Below are 23627 nucleotides of genomic sequence, written 5' to 3' on the forward strand. Positions count from 1 at the left end.
AAATTATTTAAATATTAAAACAGCCTCACTTTCCTCATTAGTTTTTCTTAGATTGATGTTAAGAAAAGAGAGGAAGTGATAGCTAAAAATTTAGGTCTTATGAAAACTATTCCGTTGCAGCAAGTAATTACAGACCAGTAAATAATTTGTTTCTGGTTTATAGAAGAGAGAGATTGGAGTATAAAGAGCCTCTGGTGCCTAAGATAAAAGAATAAAAAGGCTTGGCAAAGTTTGAAGGTTTTAGTGGGAAAGTATAGCTGTCTGTCTTTAACAGGTACTTTTGAGAAATGTGAGGAATGATAGTTAGCTGTTCATGGTTACCAGAAGTTGCATCAGGTTTTATGCAAATGTAACAAGGCCTAAAATGTGGCAGTTCTTTATACTGATAGGAAGATAAAGCAAGTGGTCTGTCCAGCTGGATAAAAGAAGGAAGGACAGAAGGAAAGAGCATACCATCCTAATATTATGAAGGGCATACATATGTTATTCAGGAAGAGAAGAGGCTGTGTGCACAACTGGGGTCACACTAATTTCAAAGGGGCAGATAGAGAAGGAAGATCTATTGAAGAAGACCAAAAACAAGTGTTGAGACTGATGTTTCTAAGTTAAGAGGTGTTTCAGAAATGGAAAAACAGTCTGTTGCTACAGAGATATCAAATAAGAGGACTGAGAAAAATTCATTGGCTTTGTCAAGGTATCATTTAAGACCTTTGACAGAGTAATTTTGATAGGCTTTTAGAGGACTTGGTTAGATCAGGTTTTAAGGAGTGGTTGAGTGGGTAAGAAGTGGGAGACTCAGAATTAATGACCAAGTCAACTTTGCTTTAACCCTTTGAAGATGTCGCATATTTCACAAGACAAGCTAGACCATATGTTGATATATAGGAAAGAAATTGTTTTAAGAAAAAATTTTATTTTATTTGTTAATACTTCTCCATTTCTATCTCTGCTTACTGCCTCATTACCAGCCAGAGGCTGACAAATTTTCATTAGAACAATTTCAATGTTTTTAAGGAAATATAAAATACAGGTCTCTGGAATTACACAAAAAGTAATTTGGATGCTAAGGATTTGCTACTGAAATTTACTCTCATGGTTTGAAGGAGTACAAAAATAATATCCTCTGTTTCTCACCCAAGTTTAGAACCACTGGAGATATAAGCAGATGAGTCGTCTGCTACAATTTAAAATATCTGCTTTGAAATTGATAAAGACTAGAGTTAAGGTCTCTATTTGTAGACTCATAATGGGATTACTTACAATTTACTGCTGAATTACCATATTTACTCATTTTGTCACTGGTACACCTGGACAGCCACAGGTTTAGAACAGAAAATTCGTGTTCCTTCTGAAAGAACAGGAATGCAGAAGGGGTTGAGCCATACACGTCCAGTAGTCCTTCTCAGCCTTAATCAGATAAATCAGATAAATCTTTCCTCTTCTGGAGAATGGAAACTTTCATATTGTTTCAGCTTAGCAGGGCAACTAACCTTTAAGGAACTGCCAGGTGTCCAGTTTTAGTGTATCAATGAATATCTGCAATTATCTGAAAAGGCTGTTAAAAATACTCACCTGTTTTCCAACTACGTACATATTGAGACTAAATTTTCTTCATTTATTCAAACCAAAACAGCACAGTAACCAAGATTGAATACAGAAGTAGATACAAGAGTCCAGTTATCTTCTGTTAAACCACATTATGGAGATTTCTTTTTTTTTCCCCCCCTTTTTTTTTTTTTTTTTTTTTTTTAAAGAGATAGGGTCTTGCTCTGCCGCCCAGGCTAGAGTCCAGTGGAGCAATCCTAGCTCACTGTAGACTCAAACTCCATAGGTTTAAGTGATCCTCCCACTGTAGCCTCCTGAGTAGCGGGGAATACAGGCACGTGCCACCATATGCAGTTAATTTTTTTTTTTTTAATTTTTCTTAGAGACGAGGACTCACTTTGTTGCCCAGGCTGGTATCAAACTCCTGGCCTCAAGTGATCCTTCTACCTTGGCCTCCCAAAGTGATGGGATTACAGGCATGAGCCACCGGGCCTGGATGAAATTTCTAAAAATGTAAAACAATGCCTTATGTAAGTGACAGGTGGGTGGGTGCGGCAAACCACCATGGCACATGTATACCTATGTAACAAAACTGCATGTTCTGCACATGTAAGCCAGAACTTAAAGTATAATAAAAACAAAACAAAAACAATGCCATTCTTCTTGCTAAATTTTTTTGTTAGGAAATAATACTTTTTTCATTAAAATGCTAGTTATGTTAATATGCAATAGGTTTATAATTGTTACAGTAAATTACTAAATAAATTGAAAGAAGTTTCAGTTTTGATTTTTTAGTATGTTAAATGTCTATAGCAATAATATAAACAAAAGCTCTTTGGGATTCTCAATAACTTTTAATAGTGTAAAGAGGTTTTGAGAATCTGTGATCTAGAGGAATTTACATATAATTTAGGAAGAAAACATAGCTTTATAATCCAAAATATGCATGTTAGGGCTTAAAACAGTACTTTGATGTAAAGTGTTTTTTAAATGATAGTGTAAGTTTTGTAGTTATCACAGTTTGTATTATTTGGAATTTTTCATATTATTCATATTATTTTGAAATTTTTCTAAACTTTTTTTGTGTCTTTAATGTACAACAGAGGAAGTGAACAATGAAATAAAATGTTTGCAAAACTATATAATTTTTTTGTGAACATTTAATTTTTCTAAGCCATAGATGCTTTCCTGAACAAGCTCAGTAAGTTGTAAGAATATGGAAAAAAGATGTTCATTGATAATCTTTGGAATATTCCTGGTATCTTACACCTAACAGAATGAGTATTTCATATCTGCGTTAAGTGAACAAAGTGTATTTACATTTTTTTTTTGATAGTACAGTCTAATGCCATTTTGGAATGTATGTGGAGGTTAATTTGCTATTATAGGAAGCTCTCCAGTTTAGTGGTACCTGTTTATCCTTTTATCGTGTGACATATGGTGGTCATAAGGTTGGTGAGTTTCTGATTTTTCTTTTTTTTTTCTTTAAGCAGATAGTCTCAGTGATACCTTGAAGAAGCTGAAGATAACAGCTGTTGACAGGACTGAGGATAGTTTAGAAGGATGTTTGGATTGTCTGCTTCAAGCCCTGGCTCAAAATAGTAAGTTTCATTATGTTTACTCAAATTCCAAAGAGGAAAATCAAATCAGTAGTCATTCAGAAACTGGTATGTAGTTAAGCACATAACTTTGTATTCATATAACTTGAATTCTTTTGAATCATACCCCTGAATACTGAGATTGTTTTACGTGTTCTACCCTCCTACTTACCCTCCACGCCCCCACAAGATCCTCAAAGCCAAGTTGATAGGCAAAGAAAGGAGGAATTGATGGGTAGTGATGACATTAATACCAGTCCCGGAGAGAGGCCATTGTTTCATTTCTAACAGTCAAGCTTCATAGTTGTTTTTCTTAACACCTACGTCTGTGCTTTAAAAATAGACTGTTTTATATGTCGGGAGAGTGGGGAGGGATAGAGAGGAGAAACAGAGGAGGAGCTTAAAACACTTAACGTTTTTTTGGGATCTTATATTTTAAAATAATTGTACCTTAAAATAATATGTATGCATAGATAAATTTGGAAGGAGCCATTAGTAGTCATCAAAAATCTTTTGAAATTGGAGTAAGATTTCATCTTTGATGTGATAAATAATGCTAGAGATAGAAACTGTGCAATTCTTCATTGACTAACACATTATATTGCATTTTATTTATCCTATTTCTATGCACTAATTTCTGTGTTATCACCATTAATCAGTATAGAGTGATTTTCATTTGTTATGTTAATTCTACTTGGTTGTGCTATAGTTTGTTCTGTACTTGTTTTTAATTATGCTCTTATCCTATCCTGAAACTAATTATGTAGCTGACAAAGAATCAAGGGGAAAGTATATATTGTTAAGGTTTTAATTGTAAGGTTTCAACACTTGTTGATGCATGTGTTTTTTATTTTTTAGTAAATCTTGATTAGAAAAATCTAAAATAATTGCAGTACTTTTCATCAAAAAAGCACATTTAAGAGCTAGCTTTTAAAATTATTTTTCAGTAATTATTTTGAGGTTATAACTGTCATGCTGTTTAATCTTAGAGATAACAGGAAGGGATTTGAAACAAGGAGTTCAATAAGAGCATCTGGGTAAGGCTCAAAATGGTAAAGAAAAAGGACAGGAAAGCAGAATGTCTAAGACTGCTATCCATTTTAGTAGATACATGTGGCTATTTAAATTTAATACAAGTAAATAAAATTTAAAAGTAAGTTCCTTAGTCTTACTTCTCAGTAGCTGTATTTGGCAGATAACCACCCTCTTGGGAATCACAGATATAAAATATTCCCATGATCACAGAAAATTCTTATGGATAGCACTGGTCTAAAAACTGGAAAGAACCGCACGATGACCTAATTTTTTTTTCACATGTGCCTGTAATAGGCAGCTTTACACAGTAACGTAATTAGCCTAAGTAAATTGACTATCTCAGGTATATTTTTTTGAGCAGTTTTTTATTATAACCTTCGTCTGTTTTCAACGACATTTTTTTTCTCTGTTAGACAGTAAACTTTTAAATAGACTGTTTGCTTTAGGTACTGAAGGACATGAAGGGTCATATTCTTGATCATCTTTAGAGGTTGCCCATTTGTCTCCTAGAGAAACTAGAAGACAGGATGAAGTTGAAGGGAAATGAAGAAAAAAGGGAGTAAAAAGTTTATAATTTTAAAAGAACAGATTTAAGAAACACTGAGAAATTCATAATTATTAGATTAAATTAGCTTAGATTAGAATAAGCCCATTGCGGGCTTATTCACTGTACCTTTTGTTGAAAATGGTCTTGAAATTGTGTATCACAAAATGTTAAGGCCACGTAACCACAAGGGATTAAAACAATAAATTCTCACCAATTTAATGACGTCCCAGAAAGGGAACAAAAGGAATGTCTTGTTAACAATCTGAAACAAAATTTATAAATGTCCTCATGCCTGAGACTACTGACAAAAAAGAGTTGGACTTTGGAAGAAGGAGTTCATGCAGATGTTCAGTCTTTGATTTAGGAGTTACACCTGTCATTGGATCACTTACTGTATGTTTAGCACTGGGCTGGGGATTATAGCCACTATCTAATCTTTCCTATAGTCCCATGAGGTAGGTATTATTATCACCATTTAAAGGATGAAGTAACAGATTAATAAGCTTATTTGCCTTGCTCTGGAAGAAGTCGGAGTTTGGATTTGAACTCTTGATTTACAAAATAAAAAATTGTAATCTGAGTAAAGTGAAGCTTTTTGCTGAGTTCATGTAATGTGAAATCGTTCCAAGAAGCTAGGTTTTAACATTGTGTTTTAAATTTTTGTTTTTTCTTTAAAACAGTTCCAAATTTTTATTAAAGCAGATAAGCCTTTTTTCTTGAACTATAGTGATCCATGTATTTTATAGGCATTTATTGGCATACTTTATAAAGTTAGCATATAGCTTTTTAACAAGAAAAAGTAAAATATATTAGTGAGATGTTAATTTTCTACAGTTCTTCCTTGAATAAGGTGATTGAGCCATTGCTACTTCTGTCCTAAATGTAAAATTATAAAACATTTAACTTAGAAGAATCTGTGCTTGCTTTTTTAAACAACAACAACAACAAGAACACAAGAGCTTCTAGTTTCGTATTTCTTCCTTAAAAGTGTCAGGTGTTTTAACTAAAAATAACACTGTTTCCACCACAATTGCACCTGATCAGGAAAGAAAGATTTCTCCATTCTGTACAAATATAAGATGGTAATGTGTGTAATGGAAATATAAACAAAATTTTATTTTATAATCTACTACCCTGTTATTGGAAAGGTTATCTCAGAAAGGAACAAAATAATGCTTTTGAAAGTTTTACACTGTGTGAATTTAGTGTATTTGAATTGCATATTACAAATGACTGTAATCTGAAATTAGAATTTTTACTTTGATGTATGGCTTTAGAGTGGTTTTCTTTTTTTACCATTGGCAGTATTTCTCTCTGTAACATTTATAGTATATGTGTCTATCTTAAGAGACAAGAAGTTTTGAATACTTACTAGATTTTATGAAAACATTTTGTTTAAGCAAGCATTTTGTGTAAATCTCTGATCTAAATTAATATAAAGTCATTCATTCACTCATATGAATACATCAGATCTCAGTTTTAAAATGTTTTTGGTAAATGTGTGAAGGCTACCAGCCAATAAATCAGCTTCTGTTTATTTTGGTCTCTTTTGATTCAGATTATAGTTAGAAGATTCTCAGTAAATGCTTATTTGATTGTAGTGTGGTTACTCTATTTTATGCTTATTTGGAAATGTAAAAGAATAGACACCTGTTTTCATACCTAAACATTAAGACAGGAATTGTCTTTGGAAAATGTGGCATCTAAATCATCTTGCAAGAGAAACTATTAAATTAAAGTCCCAAAGGCAAGAAAAAATTAACCTGTTTGTAATACAAATTCTATTCACTTTATTCCATTTTGTGGATGAGGACCATTTTGTGTTGCCAGGGGGGACCATAAAGTGATGCCATACAGCTTTAAATTCTCTTCCTGAAGAAGTAAGCTGTCTTCTCCTGCCTCGTTCTCTCTCTTTTTTTTTTTTTTTTTTTTGTCTTTAACGTAGTTTCTTGCTTGATGGCAATTCCCATTTCATATGAGAGTCATGTAATTGTTTATTTATTTATTTATTTATTTATTTATTTATTTATTTTTTGAGCCGGAGTCTCGCTCTGTCGCCCAGGCTGGAGTGCAGTGGCCGGATCTCAGCTCACTGCAAGCTCCGCCTCCCGGGTTCACGCCATTCTCCGGCCTCAGCCTCCCGAGTAGCTGGGACTACAGGCGCCCACCACCTCGCCCGGCTAGTTTTTTGTATTTCTTAATAGAGACGGGGTTTCACCGTGTTAGCCAGGATGGTCTCGATCTCCTGACCTCGTGATCCGCCCGTCTCGGCCTCCCAAAGTGCTGGGATTACAGGCTTGAGCCACCGCGCCCGGCCAATTGTTTATTTTTTATAGAACAACTCTGTGAGATACTGTGTGTTTACTTGTCTTCAAAGAAGAAAAGCATTTAATGTCTAGTTCCACATCTCTAACCTTCTATCATAATATTCACTCACATGTTGAATTCTTGGTTTATTTTCTAGCCCTAAGGTAATTTGCTAGCCCTTATTCTTTATTTCATTTGTTGTATTGATTTTTGGCTCCCTTCTAGGCTACAATCCTAAGCATACATAATTATAGGCACACTTCATTTTATTGTGCTTTACTTTATTGAGCTTCAGAAATACTGTGTTTTTTACAAATTGAAGGTTTATGGCAACTCTGAGTTGAACAAGTCTTTCGGTGCCATTTTTCCAACAGCATGTGCTTACTTTGTGTCTCTGTGTCACATTATGGTAATTCTTGCAATGTTTCAGACATTATTATTATATCTACTTTACTTTGGTAATCTGTGATCAGTGATCTTTGGTGTTACTATCATGATTGTTTTGGGGTGCCGTTAACCATGCCCATATATGATGGTAAACTTAATTGATAAATGTTGTGTCTGTCTGACTGCCCCACCAACTAGCTATGCCGTATCCCCTACTCCCCATCTCTGTTCCTCTCCTCAGGCCTCCCTATTCCATGAGACACAATGTTTAATTTAGGCCAATTAATAATTCTACAGTGGCCTGTAAGTGTTCCAGTGAAAGAAAGAGTCACATCTCTCTCACTTTATATCACAAGCTAGAAATGATTAAGCTTATTGAGAAAGGCATGTTGAAAACAAAGACAGGCCAAAAGCTAGGCTTCTTGAGCCAGTTAGCCAAGTTGTGAATGCAAAGGAAAAGTTCTTGAAAGAAATTAAAAGTGCTACTCCACTGAATACATAAATGATAAGAAATCAAAGCAGCCTTATTGCTGATAGGAAGAAAGTTTGAGTGATCTGGTTAGAAGGTCATACTAGCCACAACATTCCCTTAAGCCATGTCCTAATCCAGAGCAGGGCTCTGATTGTCTTCAGTTCTGAGAAGGCTGAGAGGTGAGGAAACTGCATAAGAAAAGTTAGATGCTAGCAGAGGTTGGTTCATGAGGTTTAAGGAAAGAAGTCATCTTCACAACACTAAAAGTGAAAGATGAAGCAGCAGCTGCTGATGGAGAGGCTGAAGCAAGTTACCCACAAGATCTAACTAAGATCATTGATGAAGGAGGCTATGCTAAACAACAGATTTTCGGTATAGATGAAACAGCTTCATATTGGAAGAGATGCCACCTAGGACTTTTATAACTAGGGTGGAGAGGTCAATGCCTGGCTTGAAAGGACAGGCTGACTCTCTTGTTAGGGGCTAATGCAGCTAGTGATTTTAAGTTGAAGCCAGCATTCATTTACCATTCTGAAAATCCTAGGGCCCTTAAGAATGATGTTAAATTTCTCTGCTGTTCTCTGAAGATGGAACAACAAAGCCTGGATGACAGCACATCTATTTACATCATGGTTTACTGAATGTTTTAAGCCCACTGTTGAGACATACTGCTCAGAAAAAAAGATCCCTTTCAAAATATTACAGCTCATTGACAATGCACCTGGTCACCCAGGAGCTCTGACAGAGATGTACATGGAGATAAATCTTATTTTTGTGCCCGTTAACACAACATCCATGGATGAAGGAATAATTTCCAAGTCTTATTATACATTTCATAAGGCTGTAGCTGCCATAGATAGTGGTTTCTCTGGTGCATTTGGGCAAACTAAATTGAAAACATTCTGGGAAGGATTCACCATTCTAGGTGAATTCTTATGCCATTAAGAATATTCATGATTCATGGGAGGAGGTCAAAATATCAACTTTTTAAAAATTATTATTATACTTTAAGTTCTAGAGTACATGTGCACAACGTGCAGGTTTGTCACATAGGTATACATGTGCCATGTTGGTGTGCTGCACCCATTAACTTGTCATTTACATTAGGTATTTCTCCTAATGCTGTCCCCCTGCCAGCAACCCACCCCACAACAGGCCCCTGTTTGTGATGTTCCCCACCCTGTGTCCAAGTGATCTCATTGTTCAATTCCCACCTGTGAGTGAGAACATGCAGTGTTTGGTTTTCTGTCCTTGTGATAGTTTGCTCAGAGTGATGGTTTCCAGCTTCATTCGTATCCCTGCAAAGGAGATAAACTCATCCTTTTTTATGATTGCATGGTATTCCATAGTGTATATGTGCCACATTTTCTTAATCCAGTCTATCATTGATGGACATTTGGGTTGGTTCTAAGTCTTTGCTGTTGTGAACAGTGCTGCAATAAACATACGTGTGCGCGCGTCTTTATAGTAGCATGAAAATATCAACATTAACAGGAGTTTGGAACAAGTTAATTCCCTCTCTTATGGATGACTTTGAGTAGTTCAAAACCAGTGGATGAAGTAATTGCAGATGTGGTAGAAACAGCAGGAAAACTAGAATTAGAAGTGGCACTTCAGGATGTGACCAAATTGCTATAATCTCACGATAAAACTTGAGCAGATGAGGAGTCACTTCTTATAGATGAGAAAAGAAAGTGGTTTTTTGTTTTGTTTTTGTTTTTGTTTTTTGTTTTTTTGTTTTGTTTTGTTTTGAGACGGAGTCTCGCTCTGTCGCCCAGGCTGGAATGCAGTGACACAATCTCAGCTCAGTGCAACCTCCGCCTCCCGGGTTCAAGCGATTCTTTTGCTTCAGCCTCCTGAGCAGCTGGGACTAAAGGCGCAGGCCACCATGCCTGGCTAATTTTTGTATTTTTAGTAGAGATGGGGTTTCACCATATTGGCCAGGTTGGTCTCGAAACTTCTGACCTTGTGATCAACCCGCCTCTGCCTCCCAAAGTGCTGGGATTACAGGCGTGAGCCTCCGTGCCCGGCCTTGAAAGTGGTTTTTTGAGATGGAATCTACTCCTGGTGAAGATGCTGTGAACATTGAAATGACAGGAAGAATTTAGAATATTACATAAACTTAGGTGATAAAACATTGACAGGGTTTGAAAGAACTGACTTCAGGCTTTAAAGAAGTTCTATAGGTGAAATGCTATCGAACAGCATTGCATGCTACAGGTATCTTTTGTGAAAGGGAAGAGTCAATCAGGATGATAAACTTCGTCTTATTTTAAGAAGTTGACATAGCCACCCTAACCTTCAGCAACCAGCACCCTGATTAGGTGGTGGTTAGTCAGCAACCTTCAACATTGAGGAAGGACCCTCCAGCAGCAAAAAGATACGACTTAGTGAAGGCTCAGATGATTGCTAGCATTTTTTAGCAATAAAATATTTTTAAAGCAAGCTGTGTACACTGTTTTTTTAGACATAATGCTCTTGCACCCTCAGTAGACTACAGTACAGTGTAAACGTAACTTTTTTTTTTTTTTTTTGAGACAGAGTCTTGCTATGTCACCCAGGCTGGAGTGCAGTGGCATGATCTTGGCTCACTGCAACCTCCTCCTCCCACGTTCAAATGATTCTCCTGCCTCTGCCTCCTGAGTAGCTGGGATTACAGATACCCACCACCACATCTGGCTAATTTTTTGTATTTTCAGTAGAGATGGGGCTTCCCCATGTTGGCCAGGCTGGTCTTAAACTCCTGACCTCAGGTGACTCACCTGCCTCAGCCTCCCAACGTGCTGGGATTACAGGCATGAGCCACCATGCCCAGCCTGTAAACATAACATTTATATCTACTGGGAACCAAAAAAAAAAATGGTGTGATTTGCTTTATAGGGATATACACTTTATTGAAGTGATTTGGAACCAAACTCACAATATCTCTGAGGTATGCCTTTATGTACGTACATAAGGTGTTAATCTAGATTACTCAATGAGTCTTCTCCAGCAGTAAAAACTTTTGTTGTCATTTACTTTAGTCAGCTCTATGCATTTACTATTTTTGAACAGACTTACTTTCAGGTAGCAAAGTTACTTCCTAAGTAAGAGACTTCTTATTATCAACTGTTTTTTTTTTTTTTTTTTTTTTCAGTGTTTGCAATCTCTGAACATACTCCTGCTGTTTTAGTACAGATGAAAAATTATTATTTTATTCTTTCATAGTAGTATCTTGAATAGATTTTTACCTTTTTATCTAGAGTTATCAGATGTTCCACAGAAGTGATGTATTTCTTTTGTGAATGGAATTCATTGGGTTTTTTTTTTTTTTTTTTTTTACGTCCTTTACTTTTTTTCATATTATATGCCTCTTTTAGTGATTGTGTTCATTGTCCCTGAGGACTTAGCACTGGTGCTCCTTATGAACTACTGATGATTCAGTTTTTACCAAATAAAGATAGCATTTGAAGAATATAGGGGATTCTCAACTAAAGTGTCAACTAAAAAGACATTGACAATTCCTGATGAGTTGAGACTCCTGGATTGCCATAGGATGGTGATGGCCTCCTAAATCTGTGTCTTTCCATGCATTCTCTAAAAGTCCACACAGATCCACGAAGAGATAAAACCAACTAACAATATTCTGTGTCTTCAGCATAACTAGGAGACGGACTTCAGATTATTACGGAGATAAATAAATATCCAAATTTAGCCTACTCAGCTTCAGAGACCACTGCAGAAAGAGTTACGACTGCAGAGACCACAAGGACAAGAGGAGAGGGAAATGGGGAACCAGGAGCCCAAGGGTAATAGCACACAATGAAAATTACCTTTAAAAGAAAAAATTCCTACCCTAGTAGGAAAATAGTATGATCTGGTCTTAGATTAGATTCTGACATTGGCTACTCAAAAGTACATGGGACTCCAGGTGACAGGTCAAGAAAGCACCACTTTGGGGATGGAGTTGTTCACCTTTATATACTTGGTGATGAAAAGAAAGAAGCAAGAGGGAGAAATGAAGTGTTCTGTAGAAATAAGGAAACCACAAAATCAGAAGACATACTAATCACCCCACTTTGGCCTCAGTTCAGAAGAGGGAGCATTTGAACTAAAAATCCTGGGTATTTATCCCAAATTGTTGGCTTTACTGCATTCAATTTTTATTACTAGTCAAGGAAAATAAAAAATTATACACTGAATAGGAAATTTCAGATAAGGTACATACATAGGTGCTACAAAAAAGGAAACAGAAAATAAGAATCAAAACATTTTAGCTATTAAAATTTTTCAGTCTAAGCCATCTGTGAGGCAGTTATCATTAACAGAACACGATGACCCATGTTAAATATTCTTAAATAAGCCTTTGCAGATATGAACAGAAGAAACCTTCAAGTTATAAATTCAGAAACTTAGAACCAAAGTAAACACCAGGAAGATGTAAAATTAGAGTTGACCAGAAGAAATTGAAGAAAATGACAAAATTGTTTTAAAAATTAAGACTAAATTTCAGGGTACCCAAGGAAGAATAGAGGTGATTGAAAATTTAATAAGAGGCATTGAGGAAAGAGATGGAAACAGGCAAATGAGAAGACAAAGGGTCAGAGAAAAGATAATACAGAAGACAGTCAAAAAGATCCAACATACATGCAATTGGAATTCATAAGAAGGAAAACAAAATTGTGAAACAGAGATAGTATTTAGAAGTATAAGCTTTCTGAGAGTAAAAGAACACCAGAATCTGTTTATTGAGAGGGCCCACCATATATTTGTGAACATTGATCTGAAACAGTCAACTGAAAGACATAGTGTAGGAAAATCTTTAGACTTTAAAGATAAAAACAAATACAGAGGAAAAAATCCTTAAGGCCTCCATGCAAAAATATTATTTACAAAGGAAAGAAAGGCCAGGCATGGTGACCCACACCTGTAATCCCAGCACTTTGGGAGGCCAAGGTAGGCGGATCACTTGAGGACAGGAGTTCGAGACCAGCCTGGCCAATATGGCAAAACCTCATCTCTACCAAAAATACAAAAATTAGCTGAGTGTGGTCATGCATGCCTGTAATCCTAGCTACGTGGGAGGCTGAGGCATGAGAATTGCTTGAGCCCAGGAGACGGAAGTTGCAGTGAGCAGAGATTGCGTGACTGCACTCCAGCCTGGGCAGTAGAGTGAGACTCAGTCTCCAAAAAAAAAAAGGAAAGAAAGTCAGATTGGCATCAGACTTCCACAGAGCAATACAGAATTCAATAGTGGGGCAGTATTTTCGGTAACTGAAGGAATAAGAATTTTATATTGAACCAAGCTGCCCCTTAAAAATCAAAGCTGTAGAAGAATCCTGTTAAAGGTAAAAGAATCCAGGGAATACTGTACTCTTATCCTTACAGAAGAATCTTCTTAAACTTGTACTGTTTAATACAGTAGTCACTCTTCAACATGGCTGTTGAGCATTTGAAGTGAAGCTAGTCTAAATTGAGATGTGCTGTGCATTTAAAAAACATAGCAGATTTCAAATACTTAGTACAAATTTAAAAATGTAAAATACTCATTAATAGTTTTAGAAATATTGATTACATATTAAATCTTATTTTAAAAATTTTGTGAAATATTTACAAATGCTTTGTTTCTCCTGAAGCTTTATAGGCCAGCATTTCTTGGATTGTGGGTACTAGCTGATCAAAGTGCTTTTAAGACTTGGGCCAGTCACTGTGATATGATGGAAAATGCAGGTTAGAAGAAAATAATAAGTAAATTAATTTAATATAATATATAATATAATTGGGGTATTCAGTAGAGGAAGAGAACTGTTTTAAAAAATTATTTTAAGTTCTGGAATACATGCGCAGGGCATGCAGGTTTGTTATATAGGTAAATGTGTGCCATGGTAGTTTGCTGCACCTATCAATCCATCACCTAGGTATTAAGCCCCACGTGCGTTAGCTGTTTATCCTGATGTTCTCCCTCCCCATAACCCCCTCTATAGACCCCAGTGTGTGGTGTTCCCCTGCCCGTGTCCATGTGTTTTCTTTGTTCAACTCCCACTTATAAGTGAGAACATGCAGTGTTTGGACTGCTGTTCCTGTGATAGTTTGCTGAGGATAATGGCTTCCAGCTCCATCCATGTCCCTACAAAGGGACATGATCTCATTCCTTTTTATGGCTGCATAGTATTCCATGGTGTATATCTACCACATTTCCAGTCTGTCATTGATGGGCATTTGGTTCCATGTCTTTCTATTGTGAATAGTGCTGCAGTGAACATACTCGTGCATGTATCTTTATAATAGAATGACTTATATTCCTTTGGGTATATACCCAGTAATGGGATTGCTGGATCAAATGGTATTTCTGGTTCCAGATCTTTGAGGAATCAGCACACTGTCTTCCATAACAGTTGAACTAATTCACATTCCCACCAACAGTGTAAAAGTGTTCCTGTTTCTCCGCAGCCTTGCCAGCATCTGTTGTTTCTTGACTTTTTAGTAATCACCATTCTGACTGGCGTGAGATGGTATCTCATTGTGGTTTTGATTTGCATTTCTCTAATGATCAGTGACGTTGAGCTTTTTTTTCCTGTTCAATGGCCGCGTGTCTTCTTTTGAGAAATATGTTCACGTCCTTTGGCCACTTTTAAATGAGGTTCTTTTTTCTTGTAGATTTGTTTGTAGTTCCTTGTAAATTCTGGATTTAGACCTTTGTCAGATGGATAGATTGTGAAAATGTTTTCCCATTCTGTAGGTTCTTGGTTCACTCTGATGGTAGTTTCTTTTGCTGTACAAAAGCTCTTTAGTTTAATTAGATCCCATTTGTCAATTTTTGCTTTTGTTGAAATTGCTTTTGATGTTTTTATTATGAAATCTTTCCCCTTGTCTGTGTTCTGAATGGTGTTGCCTAGATTTTCTTCTAGGGTTTTCATAGTTTGGGGTTTTACATTTAAGTCTTTAATCCATCTTGAGTTAATTTTTGTATAGGGTGTAAGGAAGGAGTCCAGGTTCAGTTTTTTGCATATAGCTAGCCAGTTTTCCCAGCATGATTTATTAAATAGGGAATCCTTGTCGAAGAGCAGATGGTTCTAGATGTGTGGTCTTATTTCTGAGATCTCTATTCTGTTTTACTGGTCTGTGTGTCTGTTTCTGTACTAGTACCATGCTGTTTTGGTTACTCTAGCCTTGTAGTGTAGTTTGAAGTTGGGTAGCGTGATGCCTCTATCTTTGTTCTTTTGCTTAGGATTGTCTTGGCTATACAGACTCTTTTTTGGTTCCATATGAATTTTAAAGTAGTTTTTTCTAATTCTGTGAAGAATGTCAATGGTAGTTTAATGGGAATAGCATTGAATTTATAAATTACTTTGGGCAGTGTGGCTGTTTTCATGATAATTGATTCTTCCTGTCCGTGAGCATGCAGTGTTTTTCCATTTGTTTATGTCCTCTCTGATTTCCTTGAGTAGTTGTTTGTAGTTTGGTAGACAACATTTTTAAAGGAACCTTAGGTTCATTATTCTAGGGTTACATTCTAAGGAGAAGGCAGTATATAGGGTCTAAAATATGTTCTATGTACTTAATCTAAAGCAGAAAGGAGAGAACAGTGTATATCCAAATATATTCTTACCTAAGAGTTTATAGAAAAGGGAGCACGGAAAAACTTGAATCTGGGAGTGAGAAAGACCATCTTAAAATCAATCTCTCACAAACCATGAGATTAGTAACAGAAACAAGATATATAACAGTGATACTGGGTGCTGTTTGCCTTCTGATATGCTCTGAAGCACCATACTTTATAAAAGGCAAAAAAGGACTCTCATGATGTGCAGTTGCCAGAAGGATATAAATCTCCATTGGTATTTGTAGTTGGTGATTGAAGCCTTGGCAGAAGATCTGGGTTTGCTAACATTAGCTAATGAATGTTACCATTTTTGCTTCTTAAGTTTGCTACATTTGAAAAACTTTTTATGTTCCTAACACAGAGAAAATGTGTAAGAGAGAAATGTGATTTGAAATGATGCTGTATGCCAAATACATACTGAAGAAGATTTGCCAGTCTCAGTATTTATAGTACCAGTACTGATTTACTATCACTAAGGACTTCACTTTAAATTATACCTGGGGAAGAAGAGATGAATTTGTTCTGCTGTGTCTTTCTAACATTATTTTTCATCAGGGTTCCATGTCACTGCACCTATAGCCAGCTGTGTGAGTAGTCTGTGGACATATACTTGATTGAAGTTAACTGGCTTCTCTAATCGTATAAGCAGTATAAGACTGACAATGTGTCAGTCTATTTGTGCTGTTACAACAGTACCACACACTGGCTAAATTACAGATAGTAGAGATTTATATTTCTCCCTGTTCTGGAGGCTGAGAAGTCCAAGATCAAGGTGCTGGTAGGTTCAGAGTCTGGTGACATGCCATACCTCATTGATGGCACCTTGTTACTGCATTCTCACATGACAGAAGGTGGAAGGGAAGGAGAGTGAGAGAGCGAGGCAGCTCTCTGAGGCCTCTTTTATAATGGCATTAATCCATTATAAAGGCCTCACCTCATACTACTGTCATATTGGGGATTAAGTTTTAATATATGACTTTTGGGTGGTACACAACTTTTAAACCACAGCACCCAGTATGTTGTGAATGTGTTCAAGAATATAAGACATGTAAATTGGCATATTAATTGATATAATGAATTGGAAATGAATTAATATTTGTATCTGAATAAGAATTAGGTATTCTCAACAGAAAGCTAGTTTGATACAAAAGAAAATAGCTTAAAGTAATAAATAGATTAGATAAATGTGTTTTCATTGTAGATGTTTGAATTTGAAATTAAAGGCAAGGGTAGTATCATGCTACTTTTTACTTCAGTAGTACTTGAAAGTCCAAGTGGGTTGTATTCACTCTAGAACATCTAAATGCTTTCATTTTTACCTCTTTCTTTTCAGATTTTCTGAAAAGTACCCATTTGGCATTGTAAAAGAGAGAAGATTAAAGTTTCATCATTAAGTATACCTTGGAATCTATAATGTGACATTTTTTGGAAATAATAAAATTTAGTGAATCATTTTTTTCTAATGGAAGAGTCTTTCTAAAATGTATGTATTCTTGTTATAATTTATTTGTACTATATGTTAAAATTAATTTTTACACACACACTTTTGAAGCTACACATTACTAGATTAAGAAATATCCTATGTTTGTCAGACGTTTTAATAGTCATTTTTTCTAAGATATACACATTCATATTATAAATTCCAGTCATTCTTTACATACTAATTCTCATTAGATAAATATTTGTCCCTGAATACACAAAGGAGGATATAAATTATACTGAATTTCACTAGTATACTAAATGACCTTGATTCAAAGATTATAAAACTTTGTTGTATTTTCCTTCTTATAAAAAAGTTCCCTTATTATTAATGCTCTCAACAAATAATTTTTTTATAAACAATCTTTACAGCAATAAAATGGTAGAGACTTACTACTTTCAACACTTATAAATTAATAATTTCAACACTTATTAACATACACACTATGTGTGTGTGTATGTGTGTATATATATACACACATACATATACATATATACACACACATATACATATGTATATATGTATGTATATATACACACATACACACTATGTGTGTGTGTATGTGTGTATATATAGATGTTCCAGGCATGGTGGTATGTGGCTCTATTCCCAGCTATGTGGAAAGCTGATGCTCAAGCATAGAAGTTTGAGGCTGCAGTGAGCCGTGATTGTGCCACTGTACTCTAGCCCAGGTGACAGAACAAGACCCTGTCTCAGAAAGAAGAGAAAGGAAAATAATTAAAGCACAGTTTCTTAAAAAACAAAAAGATTTTAAACCACAAATTTTTTGCCAAATTAATAAGTGTTGAAAGTAGTAAGTCTCTACCATTTTATTGCTGTAAAGCTTGTTTATATAAAAATTATTTGTTGAGAGCGTTAATAATAAGGGAACTTTTTTATAAGAAGGAAAATACAACAAAGTTTTATAATCTTTGAATCAAGATCATTTAGTATACTAGTGAAGTTCAGTATAATTTATATCCTCCTTTGTGTATTCAGGGACAAATATTTATCTAATGAGAATTAGTATGTAAAGAATGATTGGAATTTATAATATGAATGTGTATATCTTAGAAAAAATGACTATTAAAACGTCTGACAAACATAGGATATTTCTTAATCTAGTAATGTGTAGCTTCAAAAGTGTTTAAAGCTACATTCAATAAGGCATTGCTTTTGCCACCAGAAAATTGTTTACACTTACAAGGTCATGTTATATCAGCCTTTAAAGTATATCTATATGCCTTTAAATTACTAAGTATTCATTTATTTGTTAGTTTATATTCAACCCTGAAAACGTGAACTTAATTGCTTATGATTTCAGTTACTTTAAAAAATGTAGTTTTACACAGATTCACATATTGAGTGCATGATGCCAAGTGAATTTTGGTATTTCAAGATTTAATAATATATGAATAGAAATTTTTAATAAATTAGTACAAAATTTTTAAAATACTTGGCCTTAAAGACTGTTTTTTGGCCCTAGAGGAAAAGAGAAACACATTTAACTGGGAAAAGAGGTAATTGAATTGGAAAGAATTTTGAGTGAATCTTAATTCACACAAATCTGTCATTTATCCATTATGTTAAATTGTGTGGTTCATGGTCATTTTATTCTTTCTTAAATCTCTAATAACTGAAGAAATGTGAATATTTCATGTTTTTAGTAAGGTAGGGTTGAGGTATAATTTTCTAGGGTAATATATGTATATACATATGTATATAATGGGTTATATAATTAAGAGTCTTATTTGAGTTAACTTTTTAAGAAAGAAATTCACTTACTAAATGTAGGTCGGCTCATTAGAATATTTGGTGAGTATTCAAACAGAATTGAGCTCATACTGTTGTGCTGTGTCATACTGCTATTAAATACTTAGTTTAACGTTTAACATAAATGTTAAATACTTCATTTAATCAGAGATTGGGAGCATTTTATACAGTTATATCATGCTTTGATGAGGTAAGATTTAGACTACACACGCCTCCATCTTCAGGTCTCATTCATTCATTTATTCAACACTTAGTATTTATTTATAAATGAAAAAGGCATATACAAACAATGAATACACATTGTGCCAAACATTGTGCTATCTCCCAATAATTACAGAAGCTTATTTCTTTCGATCAGTAGAGACTGATCGATAAATGTTATATTATAATTTATCATAATAAGTGCTATCATAGGGGAATGTTCAGTGTCTATACTTGATCTTAGCCAGACAGCTGAGAAGCAGTGAGGTACGTTCAGTATCTAATGGGACTACATATTTACTGACCTTAAAGTAAAAATTGTGATGTCAAAAAGGAATAATCATAAAATAATGAAGGGCAAAAGGAAATGATCTGACTCTAGTACTTAATTCAGCTTATTAAAAGTTCAAATCTTTGATTTTTGATTGAATTGGTTCTTTAAAAAATTGTTTTAGAAGACCCCAGAAGTACTGTATGTAAAGTAGAATGAACTAACTTATATTGTATTATGCTCTGAATTACTCTGATAACATGCATGCTGATGTTTTTGGATCATGTACCAGTCTTTGAATAACAAGTTCTAGATGTATGCCAAACAGTCCACTAGCCACCAAGCCACATGTGGTTATTGAGCACTTCAAAGGCAGCAAGTTGAAATTGAGATAAACTATAATCTCAAAGACTTATTGCTAAAAAAAAAAAGATTTAATTTTTATATTGATCAAAACTTAATTTTATGTGTTTCTTTTTACCTTTTTAAATATTGCTGCTAGAAAATATAAAGTTATATATGCAACTCACGTTATATTTCCCTTGGACAGCAATGGCTCAGACAAATGCTTCTCAAATTTTAGACTGCATAAAATTATTTGGAAAGATTGTTAAATTATAAATACTTAGGCCCTATCCCCAGAGATTCTGATTCAGTAGTTTTGGGGTGGGGCTCAGGAATTTGCATTTCTAATAATTTTCTAGAGGATGCCAATATGCTAATTTATGGATGGCACTTTAAACCATAAGGTTTTAATGTAGACAGTATCTTTTCAGTGGGTTGAAAAGAATGCTGCCTAGAGTGAATCAAAGGCAATACCAGTTTTCACACAGTCTGTTATCTGGTCTAATCTGTAAATAAGATACTGTCATACCGTCTAGAGGAATATAAATGTAAGCATTTTGCTAGGCCTCTGAAGAAAAAATGCAGAATTTTGTCAAAGACCATAAGTATTTTTTAAAATAAGTATGTGTTTGTTGTTGTTATTTCTTATAAAGAGAAAAGAAAATAACTCTTTGTAAAATGGGAAAGTAAGACCTAGTTTGTCATTTCCAAGACAACAGAATTTACTTACATTCTAAGCAAAGGAGGGGGAGAACGTTGTAGGAAAAATCTTACATACCTATGAAAGTCCCATTGTGTGTGAAATTAGAGAGAGAGATCTTTCATTTAAAGTATTTGCTTTTTCCTATTTTCTTGTCATAGATACATATGGTAAGAAATATATATGTATATTTATGTGTGTGTGCACACGCGTGTGTATGTTTTGAGACAGGGTTTTGCTTTGTTACCCAGGCTGGAGTGCAGTATTGGGATCCATGCTCGCTGCAGCCTTGAACTCCTGCACTCAAGCAGTCCTTCTGCCTTAGCTTCCTGAATAGCTAGGATTGCAGGCATGCCTCACCATGTCCAGCAATTCATTTTTACTTTTTGTAGACATGGGGTTCACTATGTTATCCAGGCTGGTCTCAAACTTCTGACCTCAAGCAGTCCTTCTGCTTCAGCCTCCCAAACTGTAGGGATAGCAGGCATGAGCCACTGCAGTTGGCTTCATTTTTATGTTCTTAAAAACACTTAAGCAGGGGATGATGAAATTGGAATGAGGAGTAAGATAAGGCAGCAAGAAGTCAGAGTGACAGGAGGAAGAAGATAGAGGATAGTAAATAATGGAAAGCAGTGAGGAGATAGATGATTTTACTAAAGTTGGGGAACAAGGCTTATGGTTTCTTCTACTATGATACTTGTAGACCTGTTTAGCTACTATTCTCAGGGCCAGGGAAAGCATTTTAATGATAGTATCGTCTAATCTTACAATTCATAAACACCTTAGTAACCCAGTCTCCAGCTAATAATTCTGTCTCATCCTTACCAAATAGTTACTCAGCCTTTATGAAGAAGGAATCTTCCATCATTCTTTATGAGGGGATCTGTTTCATTTTTTCATAGCCCTAAGACTGGAAGACACTTTTTAATGTTGATCCCTAATCTTCTTTCCTTCAGTTGCTGCTCATTGGTCCTATTTCTAGCTCCTGGATAAACATACAATGTGCTTTCTCCCTAATAAGTCCTCTATACTTGGTGATAACTGTCATATTCCTTATTTCCTCATTTGGCCCTCATATGATGACAAGGAGACAGTAGATGGTAGAGCAGAGGTTGATACTATTTTTTCCTAATACTTGTGTGGTATGTTTGTGTTCTTACTTGGAAATATTTGTTGGAAGGGCTAAGATGATCCTTTTTCTAGGAGCAGTGGTATATTAGGGTTCTTCAGAGAAATAGAACTAATAGAATATGTGTGTGCGTGTGTGTATGTGTATGTTTGTGTAGCTATATATAGATGTATAGATATATATGTAGAGATAGATAAGTATGGGCAGTGGGGAGAGAGATTTATTTAAGAAATTGGCTCATGCAAATATGGGGGCTGCAAGTCCAAATCTGCAATGTGGGTTGTCAGGTTGGAGACCTCGGGAAGAGCTGATGCTGTAGTTCAAGTCTGAAGACTGTCTGTTAGCAGAATTTCCTCTTCTTTGGACAAGGTGTGTTGTTTATTCTATTCAGTTCTTCAACTGATAGGGCAATGCCTGCCCCAGTGTCCTACCTCAAGGGCAAATCTGCTTTACTGAAAACCTACTGATGTAAATGTTCATCTTATCCAAAAACACCTTCACAGAGACATCCAAAATAATGTTTGGCCAAATGCCTGGGCACTGTAGCCCAGCTAATTGATACAAAATTAACCATCAGAAGTGGAATATACATTTCTGGGTATCAAGATGGATTGTATTGTACAATAGTTATATGTTGGGATAACTGCTAGTGAGGAATACCTTAGCATTAGAACTTTACACACAAGAAGCTACAGTTGGGCCTGATGTGTTAGCTCACACCTATAATCCCAGAACTTTGGGAGGCTGAGGCCAGGAGGATCTTTTGAGCCCAGGAGTTCAAGATCAGCCTGGGCAACATAATGAGACCTCATCGCTACAAAAAAATTTAAAACATTAGCCAGGCATGGTGGTAGGTGCCTGTGGTCCCATCTACTTGGGAGGCTGGGGTGAGAGGATCACTTGGGCCCAGGAGGTTGAGGGTGTAGTAAGCCATGATCATGCCACTGCACTCCAGCCTGAGCGACAGAGCAAGACCTTGTCTCAAGAAAAAATAAGAATCTATAATTGATTTTACTGAGATTTTTCATGATCACAACCAACTTTTTAATCATTGAAGTAAACCTCACAAGGAGGCTCCAAAAGGCAGAGAAATTGGGTGGTTGTTTTGTTTCTTAAGAGATATAAGGAATCATAGTCTAGGTTTTAGCACACAATGTTCCATGAGGTGAGTTCATTTTAGATGCTTATAATTTTCTTTTCCATGGTTGGTTATACATCTTTTCATTGTACTAAAGGAGCAAGCAGAATGTTTTTATTTGGCTCATAGTAACTTAGTTATGGATTGATTATATTTTCATTCTGATGTGTGCATGTGGGAGGGATAATATAAAGGCAAGGTAATTTTCTGCAATGATTTCTGAAAGCTTAAAGAACATTTTTGCATACATTTGCTTATGAAAAAACTATAATCCAAGACCTGATTAGCTTAATGCAAAGTAAAAAGTTTAGTCTCTGCATGAGCTAGTAACTGGTAATTATATGAAAAACTTCTATTCTTAACTTCAGAAGAAATCAGGGTTACTTGGTGAGAGAATCTTACCAAGATGCTTGATGAGAGAATCTTAAAATATAAGACAGTCTCTTTGTGAACTCAATCCTCTTTCCCTTAGGAGTAATTATAACTATGACAACATCAATACATGTAACTTGCTTCATCTTTAGTATTCCCATAGCAGTTTATACATCCCTCCAATTGAACTTACGTCAGTGTGTATTCATTGTTTGTATATGCCTTTTTCATTTATTCTGTTATAACTCTGTAAGAGGAGGGATGCAGTTCTATTCAACTAGCATTAATTGTGTACCACTATGCGTTAGTTGGTAATCTTGCCCTGGAGAGTTTAGTGGTCTACATAGATAAGTAATATATAAGTTTTAATATAGTATAATATAATATATAATGGAGCTGATTACAAAGTGTTGTAGAAACAGAGAGATGGATTCAACTCACATTTTTAAGAGTCTTTCAAAGTGTCACAGAGGGGATGACATTTTATCTGGATCCTGATGGGTAAATAGACATTTTATAGGTATATTGTTGTCCTTTTCCTTCTACCTAGCTTTTCTTCAAATCTTGGATAATACCAGTCATCTACTTTTTACAGCTTCTCAATACTGGTAGCCTTCAACTGTTGGCCAAAAAATTGCTCAATGGTAGAGAATGTTGCTTTTAGAAATTTAGTGTCTGTAGTTTCAGCTGATAGTGCTTTTACCTATTCCTTGCTTGTAGAATGCATTTTTCTTTTTGTCTTAGA

General features: G+C 35.4%; 1 protein-coding gene across 6 annotated transcripts in view; it reads left to right on the top strand.

Annotated features, from left to right (window-relative positions):
* The window catches only part of RAP1GDS1 (Rap1 GTPase-GDP dissociation stimulator 1), a 172965-nt gene that overhangs the window by 26905 nt on the left and 122433 nt on the right, over positions 1–23627 (top strand). For 4 of the 6 annotated variants that reach the window (XM_025385352.1, XM_025385354.1, XM_025385355.1 and 1 more), the window contains exon 2: positions 3036–3146. In XM_025385352.1, coding sequence (XP_025241137.1) covers positions 3036–3146 — 111 coding nt within the window. The remainder of the gene's footprint in view (positions 1–3035; positions 3147–23627) is intronic. The other 2 variants (XM_025385353.1, XM_025385356.1) reach the window with 1 other exon arrangement.

This window comes from Theropithecus gelada, chromosome 5 (genome assembly GCF_003255815.1).
Source record: "Theropithecus gelada isolate Dixy chromosome 5, Tgel_1.0, whole genome shotgun sequence".
NCBI lineage: Eukaryota > Metazoa > Chordata > Mammalia > Primates > Cercopithecidae > Theropithecus > Theropithecus gelada.